At 50.0% G+C, this 27533-nt stretch overlaps 2 protein-coding genes across 2 annotated transcripts in view; both read left to right on the top strand.

Moving 5' to 3' along the window:
- The first annotated feature begins 9371 nt into the window (after window positions 1-9371).
- LOC123649745 (maestro heat-like repeat-containing protein family member 7) lies at window positions 9372-14631 on the top strand. The gene is made up of 6 exons (XM_045567919.1): window positions 9372-9658; window positions 10072-10212; window positions 10531-10704; window positions 13145-13303; window positions 13556-13678; window positions 14480-14631. Exons 1-6 carry the CDS (start codon window positions 9479-9481, stop codon window positions 14513-14515), a joined length of 813 nt encoding a protein of 270 aa, XP_045423875.1. The 5' UTR covers window positions 9372-9478; the 3' UTR covers window positions 14516-14631.
- A 10068-nt stretch (window positions 14632-24699) lies between these two features.
- Window positions 24700-27533, top strand: part of ANTXRL (ANTXR like) — a 51477-nt gene continuing 48643 nt past the window's right edge. The window contains exon 1 of the mRNA XM_045569012.1: window positions 24700-24950. Coding sequence (XP_045424968.1) covers window positions 24700-24950 — 251 coding nt within the window. The remainder of the gene's footprint in view (window positions 24951-27533) is intronic.

Raw genomic sequence — 27533 nt, 5'->3', positions numbered from 1 at the left:
TAAGTACGTTTTGGAGGAGGGATGGTAGCGAGTAGACAGAGATTGGACATGGGCACTGAATTAGAGAAAGACTCAGAGATCCTCAAATGGAAAGGAATTTATAGTCACATGGAGTCTGGTCTTCCACTCACCTGTTCACCTATCAGCTCCGTCACCCCCATGAACCATCTACTTTCCCACAGACCCACGCACCCATCCACCTGCTCACTGGTCCATCTGTCCATCCACCCATCCACCCATCCAGCCAGCCAAGCCCCAGGTTACATCCTGAAATACAGAACAGATTCCCATCTATGATCTATCTGTAAGGATCTTTCCTTTGAGTAAGAGCTAAATACCTTTTGTACCCTGTCCCGTTCACTGGACTTTCAAATGTCTGGTGGCATGGCTTCCTGACTCATTTTGTTAGAGCCGGTTTCCCTCGGCCCGGGAACAGAAAGACAGAGTCACTGAGGCTGCAAAGGCAAAGGAGTTTTATTTACTAGCTCGAGCTAGGGTCCAAGTCCCAGAGCACCAAAGCAGTGGTCTCTGTACGAACCAGGACCACGCCCTGGGATAAAAACAAAGCTTTTATACTTTTTTTTTTGCTGGAGTCTGTTGCTAGTTATTTCCGATAAGAGACTCTTTGCCAAGAGATTCCCTCCCAAGAGATTCCCTCCCAGGAGATTCTCTCCCCAAGGACACTCGCCCTGCACAGCCGGCCTCCCTATCAGGAAGCCACCTGCGGTGCATTTGTTTTTTTTTTTTTAACTGCATTTGAGCATGGTTTTAGCTCTTTATCGTAACCAAGCAATAAGCAAGCAAGCTTTGTGTACAGAAGCGGAATTTGGCTGTTAGCTAAGAGCAAAAACAAGTCACCATCAAACAAACTAAAATATTGTTTTAGTCCTACTCTACAATTTCTTAGCAGCGTGTTTCACAGCAGAAATAGTTAGAAGTAGTTCCTGTGGAAATTCCATCCAAAGAGAACCCACGTGTTCCCAGATGCTGCCCAACGTGGGCAGACTCATGCTACCCCTCGCCTGTGGAGTCATTCGGTGCTGCTCCTCCTGTTAGTGGTTTGGTACATCGTATGTGCCAGGTGCTTTAGGTGCAATGCTTGTCCCCTGGACGTCTCCAGCTGCTGTGCTAGGTGAGTACTGACGCCCGTTTTACAAGCAAGAGCGCAGGGCTCGGTGAGCTTGCCCAGGTGACACAGCTGGCACGAGGTAATGCCGGCACCTCCCCCACGCCTGGCTCAGAGCTGAGCTCTGTTGACCGTCCCCACGCTACCGAGGACCCAACCTTTCCCCGGGAATGAGTGTTCCTGGAACGCTTCACGGACGGAAGCCCTACCCACAGGGACGCGGGTCATCTGGGAATGTGGGGGCATCCCAGCTCTCAGTGCCTGGCTCTGGGGACCCCCCAGAGGGGCTTCCCTCTGCACCCAAGTGGCCATAGGGGGCTGTGGTGCAGCAGCCACTGGCCAGGCCGTGTGGCCAAGTCACCGAGGTGACACTGTGTGTAAGCAGTTCCCTGGGTGGTTCTGATCTCCCCACATCAAGAAGCCTCAGGCCCACTTCCCACTCTAAGGTCTTAGGAAAAAGTCGGGGAGCAATATTCTTGGAATCAGAGCCCTGGATGTCAGCCTGGAGTGGGAAGGAAGCCCCAGAGGTTTCTATCACAGCCGCCTGCTATTGGAGGAGCCTCAGGTTCCAGCTGGGTCTTGCCCAGGGCTGGGCCCATCCAGACAGGCACATTTTCACTGAAAAGGTGACCCAGACAGCCTGTGATTCTGCATCTCAAACACATTCTGTGATGGCACATTGGAGCCGCCACTCCTTTGCCTTCCCTGTCACAGGGCTGCCAGAGAAGCCGGGAGACAGAGTTTGTCTCTACAAGAGAGGCATGGAGTGTGTGTGGGGGGGTGCCTGAAGATGGAGGGTGTGGCTCTTCCATCCCCCCAGTCCTGCTCCTGGCCTGGCTTTGTGCCCAGGGGACGTTTGGTCTTCCCTGGCAGCTCAGCAGTCGCAGGTGAGGTTTCTCTGTGCACTTGCTGCCCCGAGCCGGCTCCGGCGTGGGTGGTAGCTGGCCCCGGCCACAGTGCGGGCTCTGCAGCCAGGCTGCTCAGATTCTAACCCAGCCCCTGACGCTTACTAGTGTGGCAACCTCGGGCAGCTGTGTAGCCTACGTGTGCCTCAGTTTCCTCATCTGTGGATAAGGGTACTGGTATCTAGTATGTCACAGGCTTGTGGTGAGGCTCAAGGTAGACACTGAATGTGACGTGCTCAGAGGCGTGTCTGGCCCACGGTGGGGGTCAGTGAATGCTGTCGTGATCCTGCCAGTTTGGCCAGGTCCCCCTAAGGAGGCCCCTTTGCCCCTGCTCCACCGGTGCAAGGCCCAGTATCAGATTGCCTTGGCCAGTGCCCAGCTGTGGAAACTGCCCAGCACTGGGCTCTCCTTGCAGGCCCCAGCCGGCCAGGTCCTCCTGCTCACTCTCCTCTCTCCTCAGTCTTGACAAATGAGCACCTCTGACCCCTGGAGGCCACAGCACTCCCATACTCTGAGGCGTGGGCATGGATGGCCCCCAACATTAGTATATTCCATCAGGTTACTCTGGAGCTCAAAGCCCTTCAATGGCTCCCCATTGCCCTTAAGGTAAAGCCCCAACTCCTTAGCCTGCCATGCAAACGCCTTTAGGACTCAGCCTTGCCTGCTTCCCCAGGTCCGTGTCTGGCCCACCCAGGATCCTCAAGTTGTGCAGAGCCACTTCCCTCCAGAGCAGCTCCCCACCCTCTGTGCCTTTGCACACACTGTTCCCCTGCAAGGAGCAGTCTGCCTGATGCTCCCCAAACGCACGTGCGCACTCGCGCAGCACACACAGCTCCACCTGACACCCCCTCCTTCAAGTGGCAGGACTCCTGTAGGGGCCCTTCCTCTGGATCTTCCTGCCCCTCAGCTTCCCCTGTTGCATTTCAAGCTTTCTGCGTCTGCCTGTCTCCCCAGCTCAGGTCCTGTCCCTGTGGTGAGCGTGTCTAGGCCTGGGACAGCCGAGGTCTGCCTTTATGCTCTCTCGGGCCTCCTGAGTGAGTGACACCAAACAGCGTGCTGGAACCTGCCTTCCCCCCAGCTCCCACTTACCCAAGCTTTCCACCAGGCCATCTCGTTCACCTTGTGGCCCACCTTTCTCAGGGAGACGGAGAGACACAGATCAACCTCCACGCAGAGACTCCACGCGTCTGGCCGCTGCAGCAGGCTGCTCAGTGGGGTGTGGCGCTGAGAACAGGCCCCAGGCCTCACCCAGAGCCACCCCGCCCTCCGCCCCTTCCCTCCGGGCCCCTCCTGCAGCTCCCAGGCCCTGCCCAGGCCCTGCCTGGGTCTGCACTGCGGAATTACGCCACTCAGGGCTCAATGTTTGGACTGTGGCTGTTACACAGCCTGGAAATTCTGAGTCCCGGCCTTTGAAAGCCACACTTAGTAAACACGCTGCAGTTCTGTATGGTTTTTACTAGACCTTGCTCATATAAAAAAGGAATAATGCCATGTATACTTTCGGCACACCTCCGTTTTCCTTCTGCTAGTTCTCTCACAACCAGAGAACTTGACTGGAGCAGAGCCATGTGGACCTGGGTTTGAATCCCTGGCTTTGCCCGTATTAGCTGTGACTTTGAGCGCAGCTTAAGCATCAGTACGCAGCTGTATCCTTGTGGTGTTTGTTGTAGAGAGTAAAAGAGAGCCTAAAAGGAAAAGGGCCTGCAGAGGGTTTAACATCCGGCAGGTGCTCAGGGTGTGTGCCATCCCTTTCTTCTTCCCCTTTCTCTCGTGCTTTAGTGGCTTTTCAATGGCATATCCCCCTCTCAGTATTGAATTCTCCTAGTTTTATGGAGTCATCCTTCTTATGGTTATCCCTCCACCCGTGTCATTTCAGTGGCCCCTAAACTATAATTAGAAGAACACAATGGCAACTACCTTCCCCCTTCTAAATGGATCGACACTGTCACTTGTCTTCATGTGGCTGGAGTAGTAAGGATGGGTGTTGGATCTATTAATATTAACAAAATTGGTTTCAGACTTGTGAGCATTTGTGCTTAGATGGACCTGGACATAGCTTGCAGTGAGAGAGGTGTGGGGACCAGGATGGTAGAGTGTGTCCTCCAGATGGTGGCTGAAGGAGGAAAGGGGTAGGTAAAAGCCATCTCGGAGAAAATAGGTTCAGAAGAGGAGACAAAATATGATATAAACATGGAGCAGAAGTTCTCTGTAGACCTTGGTCTAGCAGGAAAATAGAAATAAGGTCATCTCAGTATCGGGAAGCTGCTCCAGGCAGAGGTCAGTGTCTTTGAAGAGAACTCTGCAGTCTGGAGCCAAAGAGAAAGCTGTTATTTCTTCAGGCCAGAACAATACGGGAGGGGCTCTTATCTGTACTGGAAATGGAGGCCAGGGTGAACCAAGAAGCAAACTAAAGGTACCTGTAAGGTGTCAGTGTGTATGCTCACCTGTGCCACTCCCACAACCTGTGCTCATACTTGTCTGCCTGAGTGCCATGATGTCCACGTGTCCACAGCAGGGTGAAGTGGAGCAGCCGTGGCATGCAAACGCTGCACTGCAGACACATGGGAGCAGAATGCTGCCAAGGCTGCACTGCAGACACGTGGGAGCAGAATGCTGCAAAGGCTGCACTGCAGACACGTGGGAGCAGAATGCTGCAAACGCTGCACTGCAGACACGTGGGAGCAGAATGCTGCAAACGCTGCACTGCAGACACGTGGGAGCAGAATGCTGCAAAGGCTGCACTGCAGACACGTGGGAGCAGAATGCTGCAAAGGCTGCACTGCAGACACGTGGGAGCAGAATGCTGCAAAGGCTGCACTGCAGACACGTGGGAGCAGAATGCTGCAAAGGCTGCACTGCAGACACGTGGGAGCAGAATGCTGCAAAGGCTGCACTGCAGACACGTGGGAGCAGAATGCTGCAAAGGCTGCACTGCAGACACGTGGGAGCAGAATGCTGCAAAGGCTGCACTGCAGACACGTGGGAGCAGAATGCTGCAAAGGCCCTCACAGATACCCTCCCTGACCCCAGGGGTGCAAACCTTCAAGAGGACATCTGCAAGCCTTTGACAGAGGCATTAGAGTAGTATCCAAGCAGTGGTAGATGGTAGTGGAGATTTGGTTTGGGGATTCTCCTAGGCTGCATCCTGCTATAGCCACCTATTGTCCCCTGGATGCATTGCAGGGTTCTGGTGTAGTTTCACATGGGCATGCAACGGACGGAGAGGACATGGTCTCTGCTTGCAAGGAAATTTACAACCAAGGAGAAATTCTGTAACAAGTACAGAGACTGCTCTTGACTTCAATGCCATTCTTCCTCACTCACGAGAGAGCTACATTATTTATTGATTTTTTTCCCAGGACCGTGGTTGATAGAACCCAGAAAGTTCATGCCATCCATTTTGCATTTCCCTTCGTGCCCTATTCCATCCAGAAAGACTTCCCGGCAGAGCTGCCATTCCAGGCTTTGCAGGTGGGCCAAATGGGGATATTTGAGAGTCCAGCTGCCACTATGAGTGTGACTAGAGAGAGACTGTGATTACAGCAACTGAGAGGCAGTCTTGCTCACTTTGACTGGTTGCTTCAGCACCTGCCCGGATCCTCAGCCTGAGTCCACCACTTCCTTTTGGGATACCATAGGCAGTCACCTTTGTTATTGTGACTCAACTAGTTGTCCCACTCAGTTTTCTAACCTATATAAATCCATTCACCAGTGTGCTGGCCCACCTCCACACTGAATGTTCATGCGATCAACTTGTCTATCTACCCACATAGTTTTGTGGTTCCTTTCCTGATGCTGGCTTAATCTGCCATCTTATTTTCTTGGTTAACTACTACCTGGGAGGTATCCTCCTTCCAGTTAACCTGCCTTCCCTTGGCACAGTTGTCTTGTGACCTAGACCTCTGACCTCCCAGGGACTTGCAGAAGTTGCTTTCAACACTTTTGTCGACCCTCCTGATGGTTCACTGGCAGCTACAGGGGACACTCTGTGCTTTGGAACCGCCAGTCCCCACCCACCCTCACCCCAACACACAAGCCAGAGACATTGCAGGCTGAGAACTTGTCCCTTCTTGTCTTCTCATCCCCTTGCACACTCAAGGAAGCTCTTGCCCTCCAGCACCGGGAAGGTGAATGTTGGATGGGTGGGGTTGAGGTGAGTGAGCTCCTGCCTTCTTGAGAGAAGAGAATCACTTATTGATGAAAGCTGATTCTCAGAAGCCTGGGGACTCATCTTGGGGATGAGCCTGGGAACAGCTAGTCCTTCTCTTTCCAGAAGCCACAGGGAGAACTGGAGGATGCATGTACATCACTCCTCCTGGCTCTGGGGTCACACAGCATAGAAATCATTGTCCATATGCTGTTGTATGACATCAAGGATGACAGAATGCCCCCAAGGAGCCTGCTGCTGGCACTGGAGCAACTCAGTCTGTGCCCAGGTCTGGACCCTGTGATGGGAGAGTTTGTGTGAGAAGAGGATCAGGCAGTAGGAGAGGGGTCACCGTACGGAGTCTTGATTCTCCTAATTCTTCTCATGGGACAGCTCCACCAGCCTTCAGAAGAGTCTCACTGAAGGGTCCAGGGAGTCACTGAGATGCAGAGCTGCCTGGGCTGGTCCAGGTCGTGTAGGAGAAGGAGGGAAACAGGTATTCCTTTGTGACAGTGCCACTCTGAGCCAAGACTGAGTAGCACGAAAGTTTGGGGTGTGCCTAGGGGGGAGTCCATGGTCTGCTTGGACTGGAATGCAGAGTTCTGTGGGGGAAGTCACAGTGACTCCTCTGCCAGCACTTGGGGACAGACTGCATGCAGGAATGAAGATAAGAGGGAGGAGGTGTCGAGATGGGTCCTGGGTTTCTGGCCTTCTCTGTTGGGAGGACATCGTGTCTCTCCCTGAGTGAGGGAATCGAGGAGAAAGGGGGCAGGAGGATGATGCCTTCAGTTTTGGACAGGAGGGGTTGGGGTCGCCTGGGACAGCCAGGGGGAGCTACCCATCGCCGTGGTGGATCTCAGATGGAGGTGGACGTCTAGACTTGGGAACCACGGTATTTTCCCTGTCTGTGACATGGGGATGAAAACGTCCCCTCAAAGCCTTAGTGAGAGGATCAGTGAGATCACATGTGCGAGGGTGGCACAAAGCCAGCACTCACATGGCGAGTTATTATGATGGTGACAGCCATGCTGCGTGGAAGCCCGTGGCTAAGGCAGGCTGTGAGAAGGTGGACAGAGTAGAACCCCGTCTGATGCTCCACTAGTTCTTGCTTCCTAACTAGGCAAAACCTTCCCTTAATCTACTTGGAGGACAAAAGATTCCAAGTCCCAGGGGCACCTCGTCCCATCCTGAAGGCCTGTGCCCTGGGCCACTTATTGCCATCCCCATTGTCACCACGCTGCCTCCTCCTGCTGCAGTCTTCATGGTGACCCCTCCCATGGGAAGAAGACACCATCTGGTGGCCAACACCTGGTGCCGCATCTCTGCCCTGAGCATCCTTTAGCTGCGTGCTCAGCTCCCCTGTGCACGGAGCTCCAGGCACACTTGGCTGACAAAGAGGCCAGAGCACCTGGCAGGAGGCGGCGGGGCTTGAGTTAAAGGCTGATCCTGGCAGGGGCCAGCCCATCCCCGAGCTTCCCTTTGCTCTCCTGCCTCCTGCCAGGTTGTTGATTCCCACATCTGCCTTTGGAGCCCCAACCTTCAGACCCGTCAGCCACTGATGTGTCCTGTCCCTGCATCTCACATGGCACACCCAGAACTCTCCTTGTTCTCTCCCCCACCCCTGACAGTCCCCCTGTACTCCACCCCCATGATCAGAGCTCCTGCTGTGCCCTGTCCTCCTAGACCAGAGTCACTGGCGCTGTTTGGAGTCTTCCCTTTGGCATCTCCCCTCCTCTCTCTGAGGCGTCTGGTCCTGGGGAGAACGCACCTCGGGTGTGTGCTTCTCTTCCGTTCCCCCTCAGCCCTCCCCTGGGTTCCTGATGCGAGTCAGGGTTCTCTCCGCTGAGCCGACGACTCGCACCCCCAAGGTTACCACATCTGTCACTCTGATTTTCATCATCTGGAATCACTTGCTTTTTAAATCTGCTCTTGCACAGATGTTTGCTTCTCCATCTGGATTTCACACAGTTCAGGCCCCAGAGCCAAAATCCCCTCCATGTCTTTTCTTGCCCTTTCCTCCCCCTGTCTGAGTCTCTGGTTCTGGAAGCACAGCAGGGGCCAGCTCACCCTCAGCTGTGTGGTGGGGCGGGGGCTGTCCTTGTTACAGGGCATCGCTGTGGCAAAATGCTCCCCAGAAGATGGTGGTGTCCAGCCAAGAGGGGGCTCCGGACAGCGAGAGCAAGTCCTTTGACCCCACTAGGTAAGCCTCACCTCCAGGTGGTGGAGAAATGCAACGAGTCGATTCCTGAGAGCCCTGGACAACTAGACACTGATCTCTTAGGGACGCAGGAAGAGAAGGGTGGGACATGGTGTGGGGCTGCAGCACTGTGCACTGGAATAGTCTCTCCGGTTCTCGGATTGCTCATTACTCCTTTCATCCTGTGCACTCTTCTACTGACTTATACCCCGCCTCGTCCCCATGTTCATAATTCTACGTGTGAAGAGGTTCAGTTAGATGGTAGATGACAGCGCCAAGACTGTGTCACCCTCTTCACTCAGGGTTGGCCATTTGAATCACCCTGTTGGCCTCTGCCTTGACTTCCTCACTAGCTGCCCCATCTTGTGCAAGTCCCTACTGGAATTCAGTTTTCTCACCTGTGACATGGGGGTTGGACTCCTAAATAGGTGGTTGAAGTATTTTTTTATTAATCTCAGCACATTTTATTCCAATGAAATCTGAAATGAGAATGCAAACAGATGAAACCAAGGGAGGAGAGACACTGTGGTTAGGTGGGTGTGGCGGTGAAGTGTGAGAACAGAATTTGGGAACCCCCAGGGAAGTGTCTTTCGGAGGACTCTGTGGTTCGGGGAGGGCAGGGGTAAAGGGCTGAGTGGACAGGCAATTGGAGACGGGGCCATGAAGTCATGACCTCTTGTCAGCTGCAGAGCAGAACCAGCTACCAGGTCTGAGAACTGTCTCCAACTTGCCAACACAGGAATGCACCCCAGGGCGTAACGCATTGTCCATCTTTTTGTTTTTGTTTTTTTTCTTTTCACAAACTCAGTTGTGCCCTGAAGGTTGTCAAGTTGGTATTGGCAGCAGCGGTCGGGGCAGTGGTGTCCCATGCAGATGACCTCCACTTCTGGGAGCTTCTTTCCAGCTCCACGTCTTTCCATACTTGGGTCATGGAACTGACAAGGTGGAACCACTTCTCCAGTGTTCCTGGCACCACTCTGACCCCTGACCCTAGTCTCCCAGGTCCCAGCACTCGAATATAGTAGCCTTCCACCCTCCCTCTCCCACCTCCCAGCCCTCTACACTTCCTAGTCCTCAGCCCTCATGTCTTCCCTGTCGTGTGCATGCTGGCCCTGGCCACTTCCCCCACCCCCGGCAACTGCTTGCTTCCTGTGGCCCATCCCAGAGCAATGGGAAAGACGTGCGACCCCTCCCTCCTTCATGAAATGATGGCCCTTGTGCAGAATTCCCTCCACTGCATCAATGAGGGTCGGAAAATCCTGGCCAGGGCCATCTATGCGCAGGTGAGAGCGGGGGAGAGCCCAGCAGCTGTAGCCGTCCTCTTCCTGTAGCTGAGGGACCGACTATTTAATGGGATGTTAACTTACTTGTCCCAGGAAGGAGACAAAAGAGAATCAAGCCATCTCAAATGGGAGTCCTTTCCCTGGCATGTCAGGGGACTGGTTTAAGGAGGCCAGGATAGCTGGGAAGGGGTTAGCAGTTCTAGTCCTCCCAGAATGACTGGGCTCCAAATTCAAGTCTCACCAGCATTACCAGCCAAGCCCTTCCCTGTAGTGTCCACCCCATGTGACCGGATCTGCCACTGTTCTCCCTTACACACAGTCCTTGCCTGAGCAGGGGCCTGAGGGAGGGCTGGGTGAGCACAGGGTCCCCGTGACCTCTCCTCCATCCATAACCGTGGTGTCCTGCCCTGCAGCTCCTCTGTCACCCATCGGTGGCCCAGAGCCTGATGCACAAATCTCTGGGTATTGTCACCCAGTGGGTCAATGACCGTGACATCAGCATGGTGGGAATCGGCCTGCAGGGCATCAGCAACCTGGCCCTGCACCCAGGACAGGTAAGAGTGGGGGAGGGCCCAGGGGGACCACCTGGGAGTCCCTCAAGCATTTGCTTTTCCTCCCTGGGTCCCTCAGTTGTCCCAGGGTTAGTACATCCCCCACCCTCATCTGAGGGCATCACAACATCCAATTTGTGGGCCTCACTAGGTGCGTCCTCAAGCTGCCTGAGCCCCCTGAGCCCTCATTTCCTTGGCAGGTCCAGCCCCTAGGTCTCCCACGTCTGTTTTTCTTAGGCACCACCTGTGTGCTCTAAACCCTGTGCCCAGAGTGCTGCATGACCCCCAGGTGGTGAGTGACCTCTGCCTTCTTCCCATCAGTCAAAGGCTCTCAGGAGGCTGGTTCCGTACTTACGTGGCTTCCTGAGTGCTGAGGCGCGGGTGGCCGTGCGGGCGCTGGAGAGCCTGCAGAACATCGTGCAGCACGCGCGGGACAAGGACATCCAGGGAATGTTCTGCAGCATCTGCCAGCACCTGCGTCCCCTCATCAATGATGTATGTGCCTGCAGCCCTAGGAGCCCTTGGGAACAATATGGGCTGGGGCTGGGGGTGAACCTTGGGGCTGAACTAAGGGTTGGCCTAGGCCAAGGGCCTGTGGCCCAAGGCTGAGATAATGGAGGGGCAGACGAAAGGAGACCTGGCCACAGGGAGCAGTGCACAGGACATGTCCCAAGTGCGTTCCCACTACATCCAGACGCAGCACACGCCTCCACTTACTCTGCCCTGAGAATTCCCCAGCGGAGCCACTGGACCAACAATTGCAAGCTCACACTCTGATATGAAGCCGGGTTTTTCTCTGAGGACCCAGACTCCACGTACAGAGTGAAGAGGGGAGAGAACTTATGGCTCTACCCTTCTCCCACATCACACAGGACTTTAGAATGCCACGGTCCTTGTGGCAAGAGAAATCTGAGACTCAGAAATTTGCACTAATGGACCAATACCAACCCTCCCCATCTGTCATCCTCCTTATAGATCATGGCATCTTAGAGCAGGAGGGAACTCCATGTCCCTGAGACACATGCTGACGGTAGTCCTGTTGTGGCATTTGTAACTTTTTTGGCTTTGGAAACTTGTGCTGGAATAATTTTGATATGGGTCTCATCTCCGCTATGACCCTGGAAACTCCTGATTGGCTGGGTCAATGTCTCACTCGTCCATATTTCGATGACTTTTAAAATTCACCATGCGCACTTTTCTGGACCTAAGCAGGCCTAAAGGTAACATCTTTTCCCTCCATCCAAACAACAGAAAGATGGGAATGCTTTAATTCTGATCACACCTTCCCATGCTAGATATGAATGTCGTGTAGCATTTAATTCCACCTGCTTATTAGATCTCCAAATGAGGTCTTTATATCATCATCAAGATCATGATTATTCTTATGTATACAGTCAATACTTATTTAGAATTACCCACATGTTTGCAGATCTCCTTGCTCACCTTCCCTTCTTACAGCTCTTTCCTCCCTCCTGGGGTCTGCTTTCCCTCCCTCTCGGGTTCCTTGAGTGAGGGTCTGAAACAGTAAACATTTTCAGTCTTTGTATGAAAATGTCTTTATTTTCCCTCATAATTGTCTTAAGTTGTTAGTAGTTTATGATGTAAACATCATGATATTTCTCGAATGTGGTCCCTTTCTTTTGTAGCGTTGGTTTTCCTCAATGTTTGGGGGTCCATTTTTAGGCTAGAGGTTCTCGGGGGCCCTCTGTGGAAGCAACGCCCATCACTGCAGCCCGACTTCAGGGATCGTGGGGAGCATCCCGGGATAAGTGGACAGTCGGATGTGCCAATAGCCAGTCTTTCGACTCTAGGGCTCCCTACCCTCCCTGGGGGATATGAGACACCCAGGGTACTGTCCCCTCTCTCTGGTGTAGACACCACACTCCCTGCTCTGCTGGGGTGTTCCGTGCCCCTGCTCCTTGGTCATTGATAAGGGGGATATCAGGAGGGAGAAACCGAAGGAGGTGGCTGACTACACCCCCAAACCACCAGCTGTTGCCTTCCCGGGATCATCCCTCCCTCCCTGTGTTCACAGCCCCTAAACTTACGGCACCCCCGGAACCGCTGCCACCTCCTGCAGTAGTATTTTCTTGTCCACACCCTGGGCTATAATTTCTACCTTAATTCCAATTCTGTCTACTGTTCACCTTTCAGGGATACCCTAGTCCTCTGGAGGGGAATGGAAAACCCCTATCTAATATTTCAAGTCTATTATGAATTGTAAAAACACATTTGCACTCTTTCTGCTAGGGATGGGATGACTGCAGCAATGCTCAAGTGCCCGTTGTGAGCTACTGTGCATGGGACATTATTCTCTTTGTTTTTGTCATTAAAGTACTAATAAGGAATCATCTGTTTAGCCATCATGCTGTAACATGCACATCCCACTGGCTGGAAAGTCTCCCTCTGTGTTCAGGAACCGTCTGTCTTGTGCTGCTGTGCCTCTGTCACTTGGCGCTGAGCCTAGCTGGGGTTAGGTGCTCAAGAAATATTAGTTCAACTAATATATAGCTTCCTCCTGAAAGTGTACAAAGCTTTGCTCTTTGTGGTCATTATGAATTCACATAGGCTAATATAGACTTCAACAGTTTTATTTACTGCATAACTAGGGTAAAAATATGCATTTTTTAAAATGTGGCATGCTTGAGCTAAATCCTTAGAAGGATGAAAGCTACGAGCTGTTGATATGGTCCATGGCAGCATTCAAGCTCTGGTGCTGGTTTCCCTGGCACTGTGCCTTCATGAACTGACTTCTCGGCTCTGGGGATCTAAAGAGAGTCCCTCGGAGACACAGGCAGCGTGGTCTCCACAGGCAGGACGCGGCGCGGCCAGTGCGCTCTGGACAGCCTCGCTGAGACGGGGATGGAAGGAAGCCTGGCCAGGCAGGGTCAGAGAAACCACGGCCTCCTCATCTCCATTTTGTGCTCCCTGGCAGGAGAGGGAGCCAGTGAGGATCTCAGCCACCTCTGCCCTGGGCCACATGCTGAGCCGGGACAGCAAATACAAGCCTGGAGCCACCATGAAAAGGGAACTGTATACATTTCTGCTCCCGTTGCTGCTGAACATGCAGGAGGGAAACAGCGAGATGGTCAAGGTACACCGGTTGTCTCTGTCCTGCCAACCCCAGGCCCGCTTCATGTCCCCTTTGTGCCAGAGCAGAGCCCCTTCCCTTCGGCTCTTTGTTCAGGAGCCTGGCTGTGGCTGTGTGCTCTACCGCCACCTCTGGCATCGTCCTCTGGGCTGGCCCTGAGCACTGTCACCCTCTTTGTGATGTGGGCTCCCACTCAGCCCCTGGCCTGGGCAGTCCTAAGAGTGGGCTTCGGGGGTTCCCTCTCTCCACCCACAGGCCTGTGGAGGGGCCCTTGCTGAATGGGCAGAGCTGACTGGCTGGGCGTCTCTGACCCACAGCTTGCGGCACACCACCCTCAGTGACCCCCCGCAGGTGCTACTGGACACATGCGCGTACCTGGTGAGCGAGAGTCTCAACGTTCATCCCGGGGACAGAACAGTGGGCTCAGTGGATAGAGGGGGCAGGTGACAGATATGTTCCTTCAGTTCCCTGATTCTCATTGTTTAGCATCAGCTGCCTCTGAGGACCCTCACCTGGCCCTGGTTCTCTGTGTTTGAACCTCAAGGCATCCCGATCCCTTCCTCAGAGCCTAGGGCCACCGTGCCGGGTTACTGGAGGGACAGAGGACAGAGGTCTTCTGGTTAGAGGGGCGGGAAGCCCTGCAGGCGGGAGACGTGGGGCTGAGGCTCCTGCAGTCAGGAACCGGCCAGAGGGCAGGAATCCCGGGTGAAAAGTAGCCATTTAAGGGCCAAGCAAGCAGGTGAGGAGGTGACACAGTAATCCCCACGTTATGAATCCCTCCCACAGGTAGAGCCCTGGACACAGCACTTTACAGCCATTTCCCACTGACGCCTCGCAATTACCTGAGGGCGGTTGGGCGGGTTTCCCTCAAGTCTCCAGACACAAGAGTGAAGCCAGGAAGTGCCAGGGCCGGTACTGACACCTGGGTCTCCGGCTGCACAGCTGTTGTGTCGTCTCTGCTGTCAGGGGCAGGGACAGCCTTGTCTCTGTGAACGTCCCGCTGAGTCTGTGCTGCTGCTGGGCTGGGAGGGGCTGGGGTCAGCCTGCAGGTCGCGCAGTCATGCCTGGAGACGGACTGCTGCTGCTGTGCTCAGGGTGGGGTGTGGCTGCTAGAAGGTCTTTAGTAGAGTCCCCAGTGGCCCCCTCTCCGTGTCAGCACCACCCTCTTTGGCTCCACAGGTCCACGAGGGCGAATACCAGCTGGTGGGGCAGTGACTGTCCCAGAGCCTTGAGTTCCTGGAGAGCCCGCAGACCTCCCTCAGGCAGCTGCCCTCAATTTCATAGGTAAGGCGGGGGCTCCTGGTGACTCCTCCCTCCTCTCTGCAGCAGGGGGACCCTCCGTGACCTTCCGCTACAGGCCAGGTCATGGCATGATGACGCAGGTCACCTCCTGTCCCAGCATTGACCTGATGAGGGAGGTTGACCTGTGGCCAGGCCTCCAATTCTGCTTTGGACAGGCTCAGGGGAGGGAGAGGAAGCTGCGTGTCCTTACCCCAGCTCCATGGGGGTCTCCCCACTGTCTGGGCTCTGCTTGGTGGGGCCGACAGCCATAAGCATTGGAAATGGGAAAAAAACTATTGCTTTAACTGGGGTCCTATAGGCGTTCCAAAATATTTTTATTTGAATTACAGTAGTAGTGAGTGTTAATGTTAGAAAAACTAAAAAAATCTGATTTGCAAAAAGAAGAAAATAAAGAATGCCACAATTTCACCATTTGGATGTAAGCACTGCTACTATTCTGGAGTTTTTCCTAAGACTATACCACACACACACACACACACACACACACACACACACACACACACGTCTACGTGAGCACTTTGTAACACTGTGGTTTGGTGTACTGTTTCTTACCCTTGCTGGATCACAAATATATACCAGGATATATTCTTCAACATTATTGTTAATGACTACATGTTATTAAATCCATTTTTATGGCTGGATTTATGAGACAATTTATTAAATCAGATCATAATGTTGAATATGCAGACTGTGTCGTTTCTTATTTTTATAGGCAGGGATGCAGTGGTTAGGTCTCTGCATGACATCATGATTATTTTGTTAAGTTAAATTTCAAGTAGAATTGCTGGAACCAAAGGGTATGCACAATTTTAAGGCTCCTGATGCTTATTGCCAAATGCTCTCTACAGTAGTTGACTCATGTCCTACTCCCACACTGCTGTACATGAGCATCCATTTCTGCAGACATCTGCCAACCCTGGGTAGTATTTTAAAAATCATTACCAATTCAATAGGTGAAAATAGTTGTTTTGATTGTTAATATTTGTTGTCAGCAGTGAGGTTCAATCTTTTTCCTTTTGTTGTCAATGTGTATTTCCTTTTTTCTAATTAATAGCCTTGTGCCCTTTGCCCATCTTCCTATGGGTGTGGGAGCCCCATGCAGATTTGCATCCTGGGCCCATGCTCTATTTGTCACGTGCTCACAACAATGTTTGGGTCACAGCCACTCTGAGCGTTGTTATTTTACTAAGACGCTGCTGTCTAGGCTGCAAGTCATCTCTGAGGCACACTCCCTGCTCGGACTTCTTTAAACATTTCCTTATTGACTACTGAATGTGGGAAAGGGGCAGCCCAAAGGTCTGGGAGCTCTGGCATGATTTTACGTGTGTCTTGTCTTTAGGATGCACACTGAGAAACATTGACATGAGCCTCGTCCTTGAGGAGGACGTGCAGGTGATCAGGACTGGTGAGTCTGGGCCTGGTGCCAGGGGTCTGCATGGCAATGGGGGCTGGGTGGGAGAGAATGCAGGGTGGGGACATTTCCCAAGGACATGTTTTATACTTTTATTTTTACCAAGATTGACGTAATATTGAAAAGTAGAAAATGAAGAAAAGTAGTAGAAAGAGACACATTTTTCCATTGTCCCACTCATCAGAGAAAACACTGCTAATATTTGGGGATAGATCCTGTCAGTCAGTGAACACTTACCGTGTGCTGTAGGAGCTTACACTGCGATGGTGCTCAAGACAGACACAGTCCCCGCCCCTAAAAATCTTGTAGTTTTTGTTTTTATTATATTAAACTTCTTTAAACACTAATTTATGTTTTATAGGAGAAATACACAAATAAAGTCTTTTTGTTAAAAAAAAAAAGAGACATTATCAGTAAATGTAAAGTCCCATTTACACGCCCTGCCATGTCTTGCCCATCTCCCCTTCCCCACCTGTTCGCTGTAGACTTTCGTATTCTTTTTCTGTGTATACATTCTGTACATATGTGAACAGTTTCTGAAACTTGCTCTTTTCCCCACTATTAGGTGGGTATTTAGGGAATCCAGATCTACTGCATTCCCTAAACTTCAGTGCAATCTTCCATGCTATTAATATACTATCATTCATTAATCATCTCCCGTGTTCATGAACATTTAAGGTGTCACCAATGTTTTGCTATTAAAACACCACCACCAGAAGCATATATATATATGGAAAAGTTTCTACAGGCTACATACCAAACCATAAACTGTTGTCATGTATATTAAGCTTAACAGAGTGTAAAGTAAAACCACACTTTAAACTTCCCTCTTGTCTTGACATTCATTCCAACCCCTGTCCTCTCCAACTTATAGGCTTTTGTTCACTGGTATTTTAGTTCCATTTGTTAACTCAGAATTGAGATGCTATGATTGTTGCTGTTCTTATATACAAACGCTCTAGACTTACATACATCCCTCAATATCCTGTTGTGTGTTTCTGAACATCCTTTGGGGGCCATTTGTCTTCATCCTGGAGAATATATTTTAGAAGATTCTTCGGTGCTGGTATCTTGAGGTGTGCTCTATGGATTTTGTTTGTAATGATGTTATCTTACTCTCATTCTTTTTTTCACTTTTTATGTAAGTAGATTTATGGGGTATAAGTGGTTTCTTCCTTACACGGGTGAATTGTACAGTGGCAAAGTCAGGGCTTTCAGTGTACCGGTCACCCGAATTGTAGCCTTGTACTGGATAGGCAGTTTTTGATCCCTCACCATCTTCCCACCCTCCCTCCTTCTTAGTCTCCAGAGTCCCTTAGAGCACTGTGTGTGACCAGGTATGCCCATCATTCATCTCTTACTTGTAAGGGAATATTGGCAATATTTCTTTTTCCATGCTTGAGATACTTCCCTTAGGATTATGACTTCCAGTTCCATCCAAGTTGCTGTGAACGTCGTTCTTCCATTCTGTGTTACGGCTGAATAGTATTCTATAGGGGGTGTGTGTATATATCTTGTTGTTATCCCCTCATTGGTTGATGGGCACTTAGATTGATTCCATATCTTTGCAATCGTGAATTTTACTGCAATAAACACGGAGTGCATGTGTCTTTTGCTTTGGGTAGACAGTAGTGGGATTGCTGGACTGAATGGTAGGTCTACTTTTAATTCTTTGAGGGCTCTCCATACTGTTTCCTATAGAGCTTGTACTAATTTACATTTTGATCAACAGTGAATAGGCATTCCCCTTTCCCACATCCACACCAATATCTATTGTTTTTTGACTTTTTAAAAATGGCCATTCTGCCAGGGGTAAGGTGGTCTCTCATTGTGGTTTTAATTTGCATTTCCCTGATGCCTAGTGATGTTGAACATTTTTTAACATTTTGTTGGCCATTTTCCCTCTTTTTCTGAAAAATATATGTTCATATAATTTGCCCACTTTTTGGTGGGGTTATTTGAGGTTTTTTTCTTGCTCATTTGTTTAAATTCTCTTTAGATTCTGGACATGAGTCCTTTGTTGGAAGTAGAGTGTGCAAATATTGTCTCCCATTCTTAAGGTTGTCTACTCTGTGGATTATATCTTTGGCTGTGAAAAACCTTTATAGTTTAATTAAGTCCCCTCCATTTATTTTTGTTTTGGTTACATTTGCTTTTGGGTCTTAGTCATAAATTGTTTGCCAAGCCAATATCTGGAAGAATTTTTTCTATGTCTCCTTCTGGAAATTTTTTGGTGTCAGGTCTTCCATTTAAGTCTTTAATGTATTTTGAGTTAATTTTTAGGTGTGGTGAAAGGTAGGAATCAAGTTTTGTTCTTCTACACATGGCTCTCCAATTTTCCCAGGATGATTTGTTGAATAGGGCATGTTTTCTCCAGTGTATGCTTTTGTCTGCTTTGTCAAAGATCAGTTGGTTGTAGGTAAATGGTTATATTTCCGGGTTCTCTATTCTCTTCTGTTGATTTATGTACCTACTTTTATACTGGTACCATTCTGTTTTGGTTACTATAGCCTTGTAGTATCACTTGAAATTAGGTAATATGTCACTTCCAGATTTGTTCTTTTTTTTTTTTTTTTAGCATTGCTTTGGATATTCAAGCTCATTTTGGATTCATATGAAAGTTATGATTTTTTTTTCTAATTATGTGAAAAGTGACATTGGTATTTTGATGGGAATTGCATGGAGTCTGTAGAACACTTTGGGCAGCATGGAATTTTAACAAGATTGTTTTTTCCAGTCCATGTGCATGGGATATTTTTCCATTTGTTTGTGTCATCAACAATTTCTTTCATCAGTGTTCCATAGTTCTCCTTGTAGAGATCATTCGCCTCCCTGGGTAAGTATATTTCTAGGTACTTTATTTTTCCTTTTGCAGCTATATGGAAATGTTATTGAGTTCTTGATTTGATTCTCATGTTGGCTGTTATTAGTATATAGAAATGCTACTGTGTATATATAAATTTTGTCATCTGAGACTTTACTGAATTTATTTACCACTTCTAGGAGTCTTTTGATGGAGTCTTTAGGGTTTTCTAGATACAAGATGATACCATTGGCAACTAGGGACAGTTTGATCTCTTCTTTTCTGGCTTGGATGTTCTTTATTTCTTTACCTTGCCTGATTGCTTCAGGTAGGACTTCCCATATAATCTTGCATAGAAGTGGTGAAAGTGGAACCCTTGTACTGATCCAGTTTGTAGGGGGAATGCCTTTCAACTTTACCCTATTCAGTATGAGGTTGGCTGTGGGTTTGTCATATATGGCTTTACTATTTTGAAGAATGGAACAGCTCCTGGCACTCCTGCTGCTTGCCCAGGTCCAGTATGGCCACTGAGAATGCTGGAGTTGGTGGAGGCAGTGGCAGGGGCAGTGGCGGGAGCAGTGCTAATTCTGGCAGTGACTCCCTGGGCCTCACCTCCTGGGCCCACAGTGATGAGTATGGCTGCCTCGTCACTTCCTGGTCCCTGTGCCTGGCCCCGCTCGTGGAGTTCCGTGCACAGCTGGCGCTGGAGGCCAGGCTGGTGGCCAAGGGGAAGGCCTCAGACTATTTCTGCCCATGTGGCTTGGTGGCGGTGGCACTCCTGTGTCTATTTAAAAGTCCACTGATTGCGTCCACACTGTCAATTGTACCAAAGGCTTCTGTGGGTCTATTTAGATTGGAGCCACTAGTGAGGCATGGAGCCCGGGGCCCCCTCATTTGTCACCTGAATCCTGGACTCGAAACATCACTTAGGGATGCCAAATTTTGTTGCCGAAAGTTTAGTATTTGTCCTCACAGCCAAAGAAAAAATGAGGCCAAATGGTTTGAGGAGAAGGAAAGAGAAGTTTTTTTAATTTGCTGCCAAAAGAGGAGGACGGTAGACTCTCATCTTAAAGAACCATTGTCCTCCTTTTAGTCAGCAATATAGAGTGATTAAAGAAGATTTTCAGCTGTTTAACTGTAGCATCTCCTGCAAAGATGATCCTGTGACCTCTCTCTAGACAATTCTGTTGAGCCTTCTCCTGTGGTTTAAGACACTAGAAACAAAGAAAAAAAAAAAAAAAACACTTCTCTGCCCTTCTGATTACTGACCTTGGGCAGGGATGCAGGTTCTAATTCCCAGAAAGAGTGAGGGGTTTTAAAGAGACAGTTTGTAAGACATTTTTGTTCTTTTTCAGGCCCTTGCCTCTGTTACATCCTGGCCTGGGCAACAGAAAATCACAAAGTTCTGGTCACCAAATCCTACTGAGTCTGTTAAGCTCTCTGTCTTTTCTTTCTGCCTACTTTGGCACTGAGACAAACTCATTGTCTATGGTATCACTAATTCAAGGTTACTTAGAGCACCCAGCTCTAGCCACAGTGTGAACATTGAAAATTCATTTGAAACATGAGAGAACTTAAAAGAAACTATAAAGTTTTCTAGTTTATGGATCCAGTTACAAGATCATGTGTGTGTGTGTGTGTGTTGGGGGGGGGGTGGTTACCAGAAGATAACCCAGCTGGATCTGACACATACACAAATCTGTAGAGCAAGTCTCACGGGATAGGGTAAATGAGCACCTAATTTTCTCCTGGTGATTGTTGGGTATTTACTGTTTCATATAAATTGTAAAATCATCTCATCAAGTTTCCTCTCCCCACAAACCCTCTTGATATTTCATTACAACAACATTAAACGTACAGATACACTTGTAGGAAACTGGAATCTGCACTGTGGAATTCTCCTCTCAGTGAACATGGCATGTGTCTTTTTCTTTTTAGGTCTTTCACAATGCCTTTCGTATGCATTTTCCTGTGCAGATCTTGACCTCTTTGGTCCAGTGCCTTCACTTGGTACCCTATATTTTTGCTACTATTGTAAATAGTACAGTTTAAATTAAGTCTTTCACTCTGTATTGTTGTTATAAAGAAATGTACATACATGTTGATATATTGACTTAAATTGCTAAACTCTGTTATTCTAAAATTTTATCAGTAGAATCATTTCAGTTTCTATGTGAAATATAATTTCTTTTTAAAAAGAGTAAGAATTATGCTATTTCTCCACTAAAATGTTGATTAGCAGCTATGATGGAGGCATTCTTGATTTTAAATGGATAGTTTCTAACAAGTTATTATAAAGAATGGTATTTATTGAAGATATTTGGTAAAAATCCTTTATCAGATTAGAAGTTTCTCTACTAATCTTGATTTGCTAGAAGTCATGAATGAGTGTTGAATTTTACCTAAATGTTTTTTTCTGCATATTTTGTGGTGAACACATTTTTTTGTCCAGTAATCTATTCATATGGTTAGTTACCTTAATGTATGTAAAATCAATTTTAAAATGTTATAAATAAACCAAATTTGGCTATGATATTTCTTAAACATGCTAAATCAAGTTTGTGAATAATTTAGAATCTTTTTTTTTAACCTATGATCAGGAGATAGATGAGCCTGTATTTTTTTTGCTTTTGTGCAGTCTTCACCAGGTTTTAGGTAATAGGAGACTGATAAAGTGCACTGCCTCCACTCCCCCCCTCACCACGGTCCTGGGGGCCTTCAGGGTGGGGCAGAGAGGGGTGCCCCAGGCCGGGGACCCACTGCCCAGGCTTAAGCCCCCTCCAGATCTGCTGGGCAGTGCCCTGCTCTCTGGGGGCTCAGCTCCCGGACCACCCCCAGCTGGCACAGTCCCGCTGCCTGTCTGCGCTTCCCAGCTCCCCAGCTGTGAAATGCCCAAGGACTCGCCTCTGGAGTGTGCGATAGGGCGAGGGTGGAAAATGACAGTTCAACTCTGTTAAAATTAACACCTTCTGCTTTATTAAAAAAGAATAAATGGAGTGAAAAAAATAAGCCACGCACTAGGAGAAGATATTTGCAACTATTAATATACGAATAGTATCCAGAATATAATATAAAGAATGTTAATGAGTCAATCTGAAAAAGATAAACATCCCAGTGGAAAATGCACACACAGGCATGAATAGACACTCTGAAAAGGAGGAAATGTGAATAACCAAAAATCATGTAAGTACATGCCCAGTTCCAACAGTAATTAGGAAATGGTCAATTAAGACAACAAGGAGATATCTAACCAGTAGGCAAAAATATAAAAATATAACAATAACAAGTGTCATGAAAGACATGAAGCAAGAGAACCCTAATATGCTGTTGGGAGAATACCAGATTTCAATGATTATAAAATGCTAATAATTTAAAATATTCCATTACTTTAAAATACAACTCCAAAAGAGAAAACAAAACAAAGAAACAAACAAACAAAAAAAAGGACCAAAAAACCTCACCAGCTCAATACTTATCATTTGCAATTTTTATGTTATATATATTGGAAGATCTATTTCACACTTACTAAAAGGTGTTTAATCAGAGGCCACTCTAGTGCATAGAAAAATAAAGAAAATGAAATTGATCCAGGTGTGTCTAAAAATGTTTTACAATTGTAACCAGTGCCATAAGCAAGGACATGTTTTTTATAGTTGTTTTTCTTGTAGTTCTCTTATATTTCAAGTTCCCAGGCCAGTAAGATTTGCTGAGCAGAACTTTGTAACTCTGTTGCACCGACACATTCCCTTCTGTTTCCTTCCCAGAAACCGTGGAGCCTCCCTGCAGGCTCGAGATCACTACTCAGCCTCACACCACCTGTGTGTCCAGAGAAGACCGGATAAACCACAGACCACCACAGACTGTGCCCAAGTACCCACTGAGCCTGCGCACAAGGCTGAAAGAATGACCAGTGTTAATCTCTAGCTCATTATAATACTAAAGTCTCCACCCTGGGAGGCACTTGTCCACCATTTTTTACCATGGCATGTATGAACTAGCATGATTCCTCACTGTGCTTCCATGCCCTGCACTCTGCCCCAAACATGTAATGATGCTCACTCCCCTTGTACATTGTTCATTTCACCTCCAGAGACATCCCTGACCCTGTTGATTGGGGACTCAGATTTGAGACAGTTCATACCTTCCCCTCCCAGTAGACACATCCACTATAATAAATCCTATCTTCCTGGACAATCCCCTTGTCTCAGTAATTGGTTTTCTGTGTAGCCAGCAGCAGTGAACCCCCTCATGGATTTGTTAGCACAATTGATTTTCCAAATTCCTATTGAATCAGAGTTGCCTATGCCAGCAGTCCCCAACCTTTTTGGCACCAGGGACTGGTTTCACGGAAGACAATTTTTCCACTGACGGTGGTGGGGGGCTGGAGGCAGAGCTCAGGCGGTGATGATGCGATAGATGGGGAGCAGCTGCAAATACAAACAAAGCTTTGCTCACTCCCTCACTGCTCACCTCCTGCTGCCTGGCCCTGTTACTAAGTTTCATGGAAAACCAGTCTTACCACCCATGGGGGGGGCCGGAGGGGGGAGGGAGTACCTGCAGAGCCTGTGCGACCCAGCTGCTAACAGGCTGCCAACCAGTATGGGTCTGAGGCCCGAGGTTGGGGACCACAGGTCTACGCTTGTGTTCTCCACACAGTATAACTCTGCCATTCAAAGCATCGGTCAGGCAGCAGTTTCAAGCACGGGTGCAAGTAAACTCATCTGTATTCCTCCCACGGAGAGGTTGGGTCTGTGTTCCCTCCCACTGAATATTGACCAGCTTATGACTGCTCTGACAAATAGAGTGCAGTGGAAGTGACAGTATGTGACTTCCAAGGTGATACCATAAAAGGATCTACAACTTCTGCTTTGCTCACTAGAAATACTCACTCTTGGAACTCTGAGCCACCACGTAAAAAGTCTGAGTACCCTGAAGCCACCATGCTGTGAGGAAGTCCAAGTCACATGGAGACGCTACATGCAGGGTCTCCATTAACAGTCCCCGCTGAGCCCAGCTTTTGTGTCCTCTTACCCAGGTGCGGCACTCGTGAGTGGAGAAGCCTCCAGATAATTGCAGTCTTCAATCACTCAAGCCATGTCGGCTGCTCAGTCTGCCCATTGGGGGCCCTGACACGTGGAGCCCTCCCCACCCTGCCCTCTCCGCGTGTCTGATCCTCAGAACCTGTGAGCACAGTAAAACGGTTCTTGGGGTGGTTTGGTACACGGCAGCAGAGAACTGGCACGTCCCTTATTCACAAGGATGTTGACGACGTCCCACAGTCTCCACCTCCTAGGTCCCGCCCTCCCCTGGGGGACATCAGTGTCCACACAAATGCCCTCTCCATCTCCAACCCTCCGGCCTCCCAGTTCCTGGACCCCCTCACCCACAGTGACCTCCTTACCTAAGCCACCTCAGGCAGCTCTGTCACTTAACAAAAAGGCAGGCTCTGTGGGGATTTGAAGGGACACCTGTGAGGGCATCAAGGAACATGGAGGCTTCTTCTTACACCCCTCTAAGGTCCTATGAGTCCCCTTTGGGATGGTCAGCAAGCAGAACATTGGGCAGAGCTGCAGGTCACAAAGTCACCATGTCAACCTTCCTGTCAATCATAACAACAGGGAACTCTGCCCCCAGGGTGGGGGAAGGGCAGGCAGGTAGCTGAGGCAGGTGTCCCGAGAGCCAGACACTGACCCTGCTCACTACAGTCTGGGCAGGTACCTGGTATTGGGCCGCAGTGTGCACTGGTGGTAGGGCAGGAGGGGTGTGGCCCCTGGGCACAGGCAGAGGCAGAAGAGGGTGGCCAGAGGTGGCTGGCGCTCAGAGAACCTGGGCCCTGGCCCAAAAACCCAAGAGCAAGCTGAGGTCACAGGGACATCCAGGAAAATGGGGAGCCATGGTGTCCAGGGACCCTGCTCGGCGCTATTCCTGCTGCTGCTGCTGCTGCTGCCTCCCCCACTTTTTAGAGCAGGAAGTTTCCAGCACCCAAGACCTGACTGGAGGATCTTCCACCACCTGGGCCTGGGCTCCAGACGGGCCCATCACCGCCGCGGCCCAGGCACCAGGCATCACTGGCGCCAAGGGCAAGCCCAGCCATTTTGCAAGGGCAAGTTTGATGTCTACTACATCGTGGACAAGTGAGTGTCCCTCCAGGCCTGGCTCTGCGTGGCCATAGGGGCTGCCATCCCCTTTTCACTGGGGGCAGGACAGGGCCTGGAGCCCAGAGCTTCTGCCAGAGAACAGGGCAATCTTTTGTCAGACGACCAGAGCTAGGCTGCCTTCTTTCCTGAGGCAGAACGAAGGTCCCAGGTATTTATTCCCTGGTACGTTGTCTCTTGAATGGGGGAAATACACCTGTCATATGTCATCATGTCCCGATGTGCCAACAGAGAGCCATCCAGGCCCCTGTGGTGGCGCTCATGCCCCCTCAATAGCTGATTACCAGGGGCTGCCTTTCAGCAGTTGTCACAAGCTCACTGTGAATTTTTGGTTTTTTGTGTTGTTTTGTTTGTTTTTTGTCCCCAAATGATTTCTGTTCTACTAGGCCCAGAGAGATTGCTTTGTCGCCTCTGTTGGGCCTTCTAATAGTGTCACTCTTAGAAAGTCCCTTGCTGCGCTGCTTCTAGGAGTTTTGCTTCTTTCGTCCACGCCCTGGAGAGCCCGTGGCAGTTCCTGCACTTTCAGGAACAGCTTGGTCTGTCTCAGTGTGGCCCTGGGACAGCCGGGCTGTGCATTGGGTGCCTTCCAGCTCTCAAGGAAGGAAAGGGGGCGGGTCTTCAGCCCTGGCGACGTTGTCTTGGTTGCGTTTCAGCTGTTGGGCTGGACAGACTTGGTGGTTACTCTCCAGTAGCAGTGGAGCGGTTGTCAGTGGTGCTGAAGCGCTTCGCTGTACCCAGAGCCCTGCCCCTGCCTGTGCTCCTGCAGCCTCAAATCCCCCCTGGGCTGTGGAGGAGCGCAGGCATTTTTCTATCCTATTTCCTGGCCAAGAGGGCGCTCCTGGAGGTTGGTGAAGCCCAGAGGCAGGTGTTGTGACAAGACTTGGGCGTCCTGCACTGCACTCTTCCCGCCATCCCAGGTGGAGCTCCCTCTGACGTTCTCTTTCCCCTGGACGCTGATGCTTGGCCACTGCTCGGCTGCCCTTGGGGAAGGGGCAGCCTGGTGTCGGAGGCAGGCAGACCCCACTCACCAGCCCCCTGGCCTTGGGCAAGTTGCTTCATGTCTCTGTGCCTCAGTGTCCCCATCTGTGAAAAGGGTGTCTTCATACCCACCTTGCCAGGTGTGATGAGGAAGAAGGGAGAGTTCCTAGGTCAGAGGCAATAGCCGAGGGTGTGTGTGACGTGAACTGCCAGGCAAGGCAGAGTCACAGGCTGGGAACTTTCGGCACTGCAGGGGCCTGCCCCAGGCCTGGCTTCTGGGCTGCAGGGTTGCAGCTGTCTGTCTCCCTGAGCCCTCTGCCTCTGGCTGGCTGGGTCAGTGCTCCTCTGGGGGCGTTGCGGGGCAATTAGGCCTGGACCCGGGCCAGGCACTCCCGAGGTGCTCTGCGGTCTTTCACCCATGTGAAGAGCCCGTCTTGGCTGTTTGCTCTTTCCCTTGCTGATTCATTAGCTCAGGAAGAATTTCTGCTCCTAAGTGCTGGTCACTGTTTGGGACGGTGAGGATAAGGCAGCAAACAAAACTAGACCAAGTCCCTGCCCTCCTGGACCTTGCACTTGAGTGGAGAGACAGGCAATAAATAAAGAGGAAAGTCATGTGTCACTTGGGGATAAAATCAGGGCAGGAGGGTGGGAAGAGCTGAGGGCGGGGCCTTCTAGAGAGGCAGTCAGAGGAGGGAGCTGCCTGCACTGCCAGGTTAAGTGCCCGCCCATGGCAGTGTCTGCTGGCAGAGGAGGAGTGTGATTGGGCTCCTGTTCAGAAAGGACAACAGTTGAGGGGGCGCAGGCAGAGCTGGCAGGAGGCCGGTGCGGCACCCAGGGAGGGGACGACAGTGGCGTGGGCCAGCGGGCAGGGCTGAGGTGAGGAGTGGCCAGAATCTGGGTCTGTGGTGATGGTGGAGGCCACAGGATCCCAGACAGGTTGGAGGGGGGGATGTGGGGTGGGCGGCCGGGACTGGGGGTACAGGGAGGAGAGGAAAGCACCTTACTCAGTGAGTGTCCCTAACAAGCTGGGTAGCTATTGTCGCCCCCATTGCAGAGACGAGGAGATGAGGCAGCTCACAGCCAGGAATGACCCCCTGCAGCCCCGACAGGCAGCTGTGGAGCTGGGATTGGAACTCTGGACTGTCTGATTCCAGAGCCCACCCAAAGACCCCGCAGCTGGGTGGGTCTCTGAGGATCCCTGCGGGGGTCCTCTGGGCAGAAACAAGCTGTTACCTGCAGGAAGGCTCTTTGGCCATTCGAGCCCATCTTATTCATGAGATTTCTTACTGAGTTGTTCACTCATTGCACTGAACTGGAAGAAAATGAACGAGTCCATGCTATTTTTCTTTTAGCAACTTTAAAAATTATGGTAGAATATACATAACAGAAATTTACCATTTTAACCACTTTTAAGTGTACAATTCAGTGGCATTAAGTACATTCACAGTGTAGTGTAACTCCCACCATCCATCTGTAGAACTTTCTCATCATTAAATACTGAAATTCTGTTCCCATTGAACAGTAATTCACCATTCCTCTCTCTCCAACCCCTGGTAACCTCTATTCTGTTTTCTGTATCTATGA

Source organism: Lemur catta, chromosome 14 (assembly GCF_020740605.2).
Source record: "Lemur catta isolate mLemCat1 chromosome 14, mLemCat1.pri, whole genome shotgun sequence".
Taxonomy (NCBI): Eukaryota; Metazoa; Chordata; class Mammalia; order Primates; family Lemuridae; genus Lemur; species Lemur catta.
This window is presented reverse-complemented; position numbering and strand designations above follow the sequence as displayed.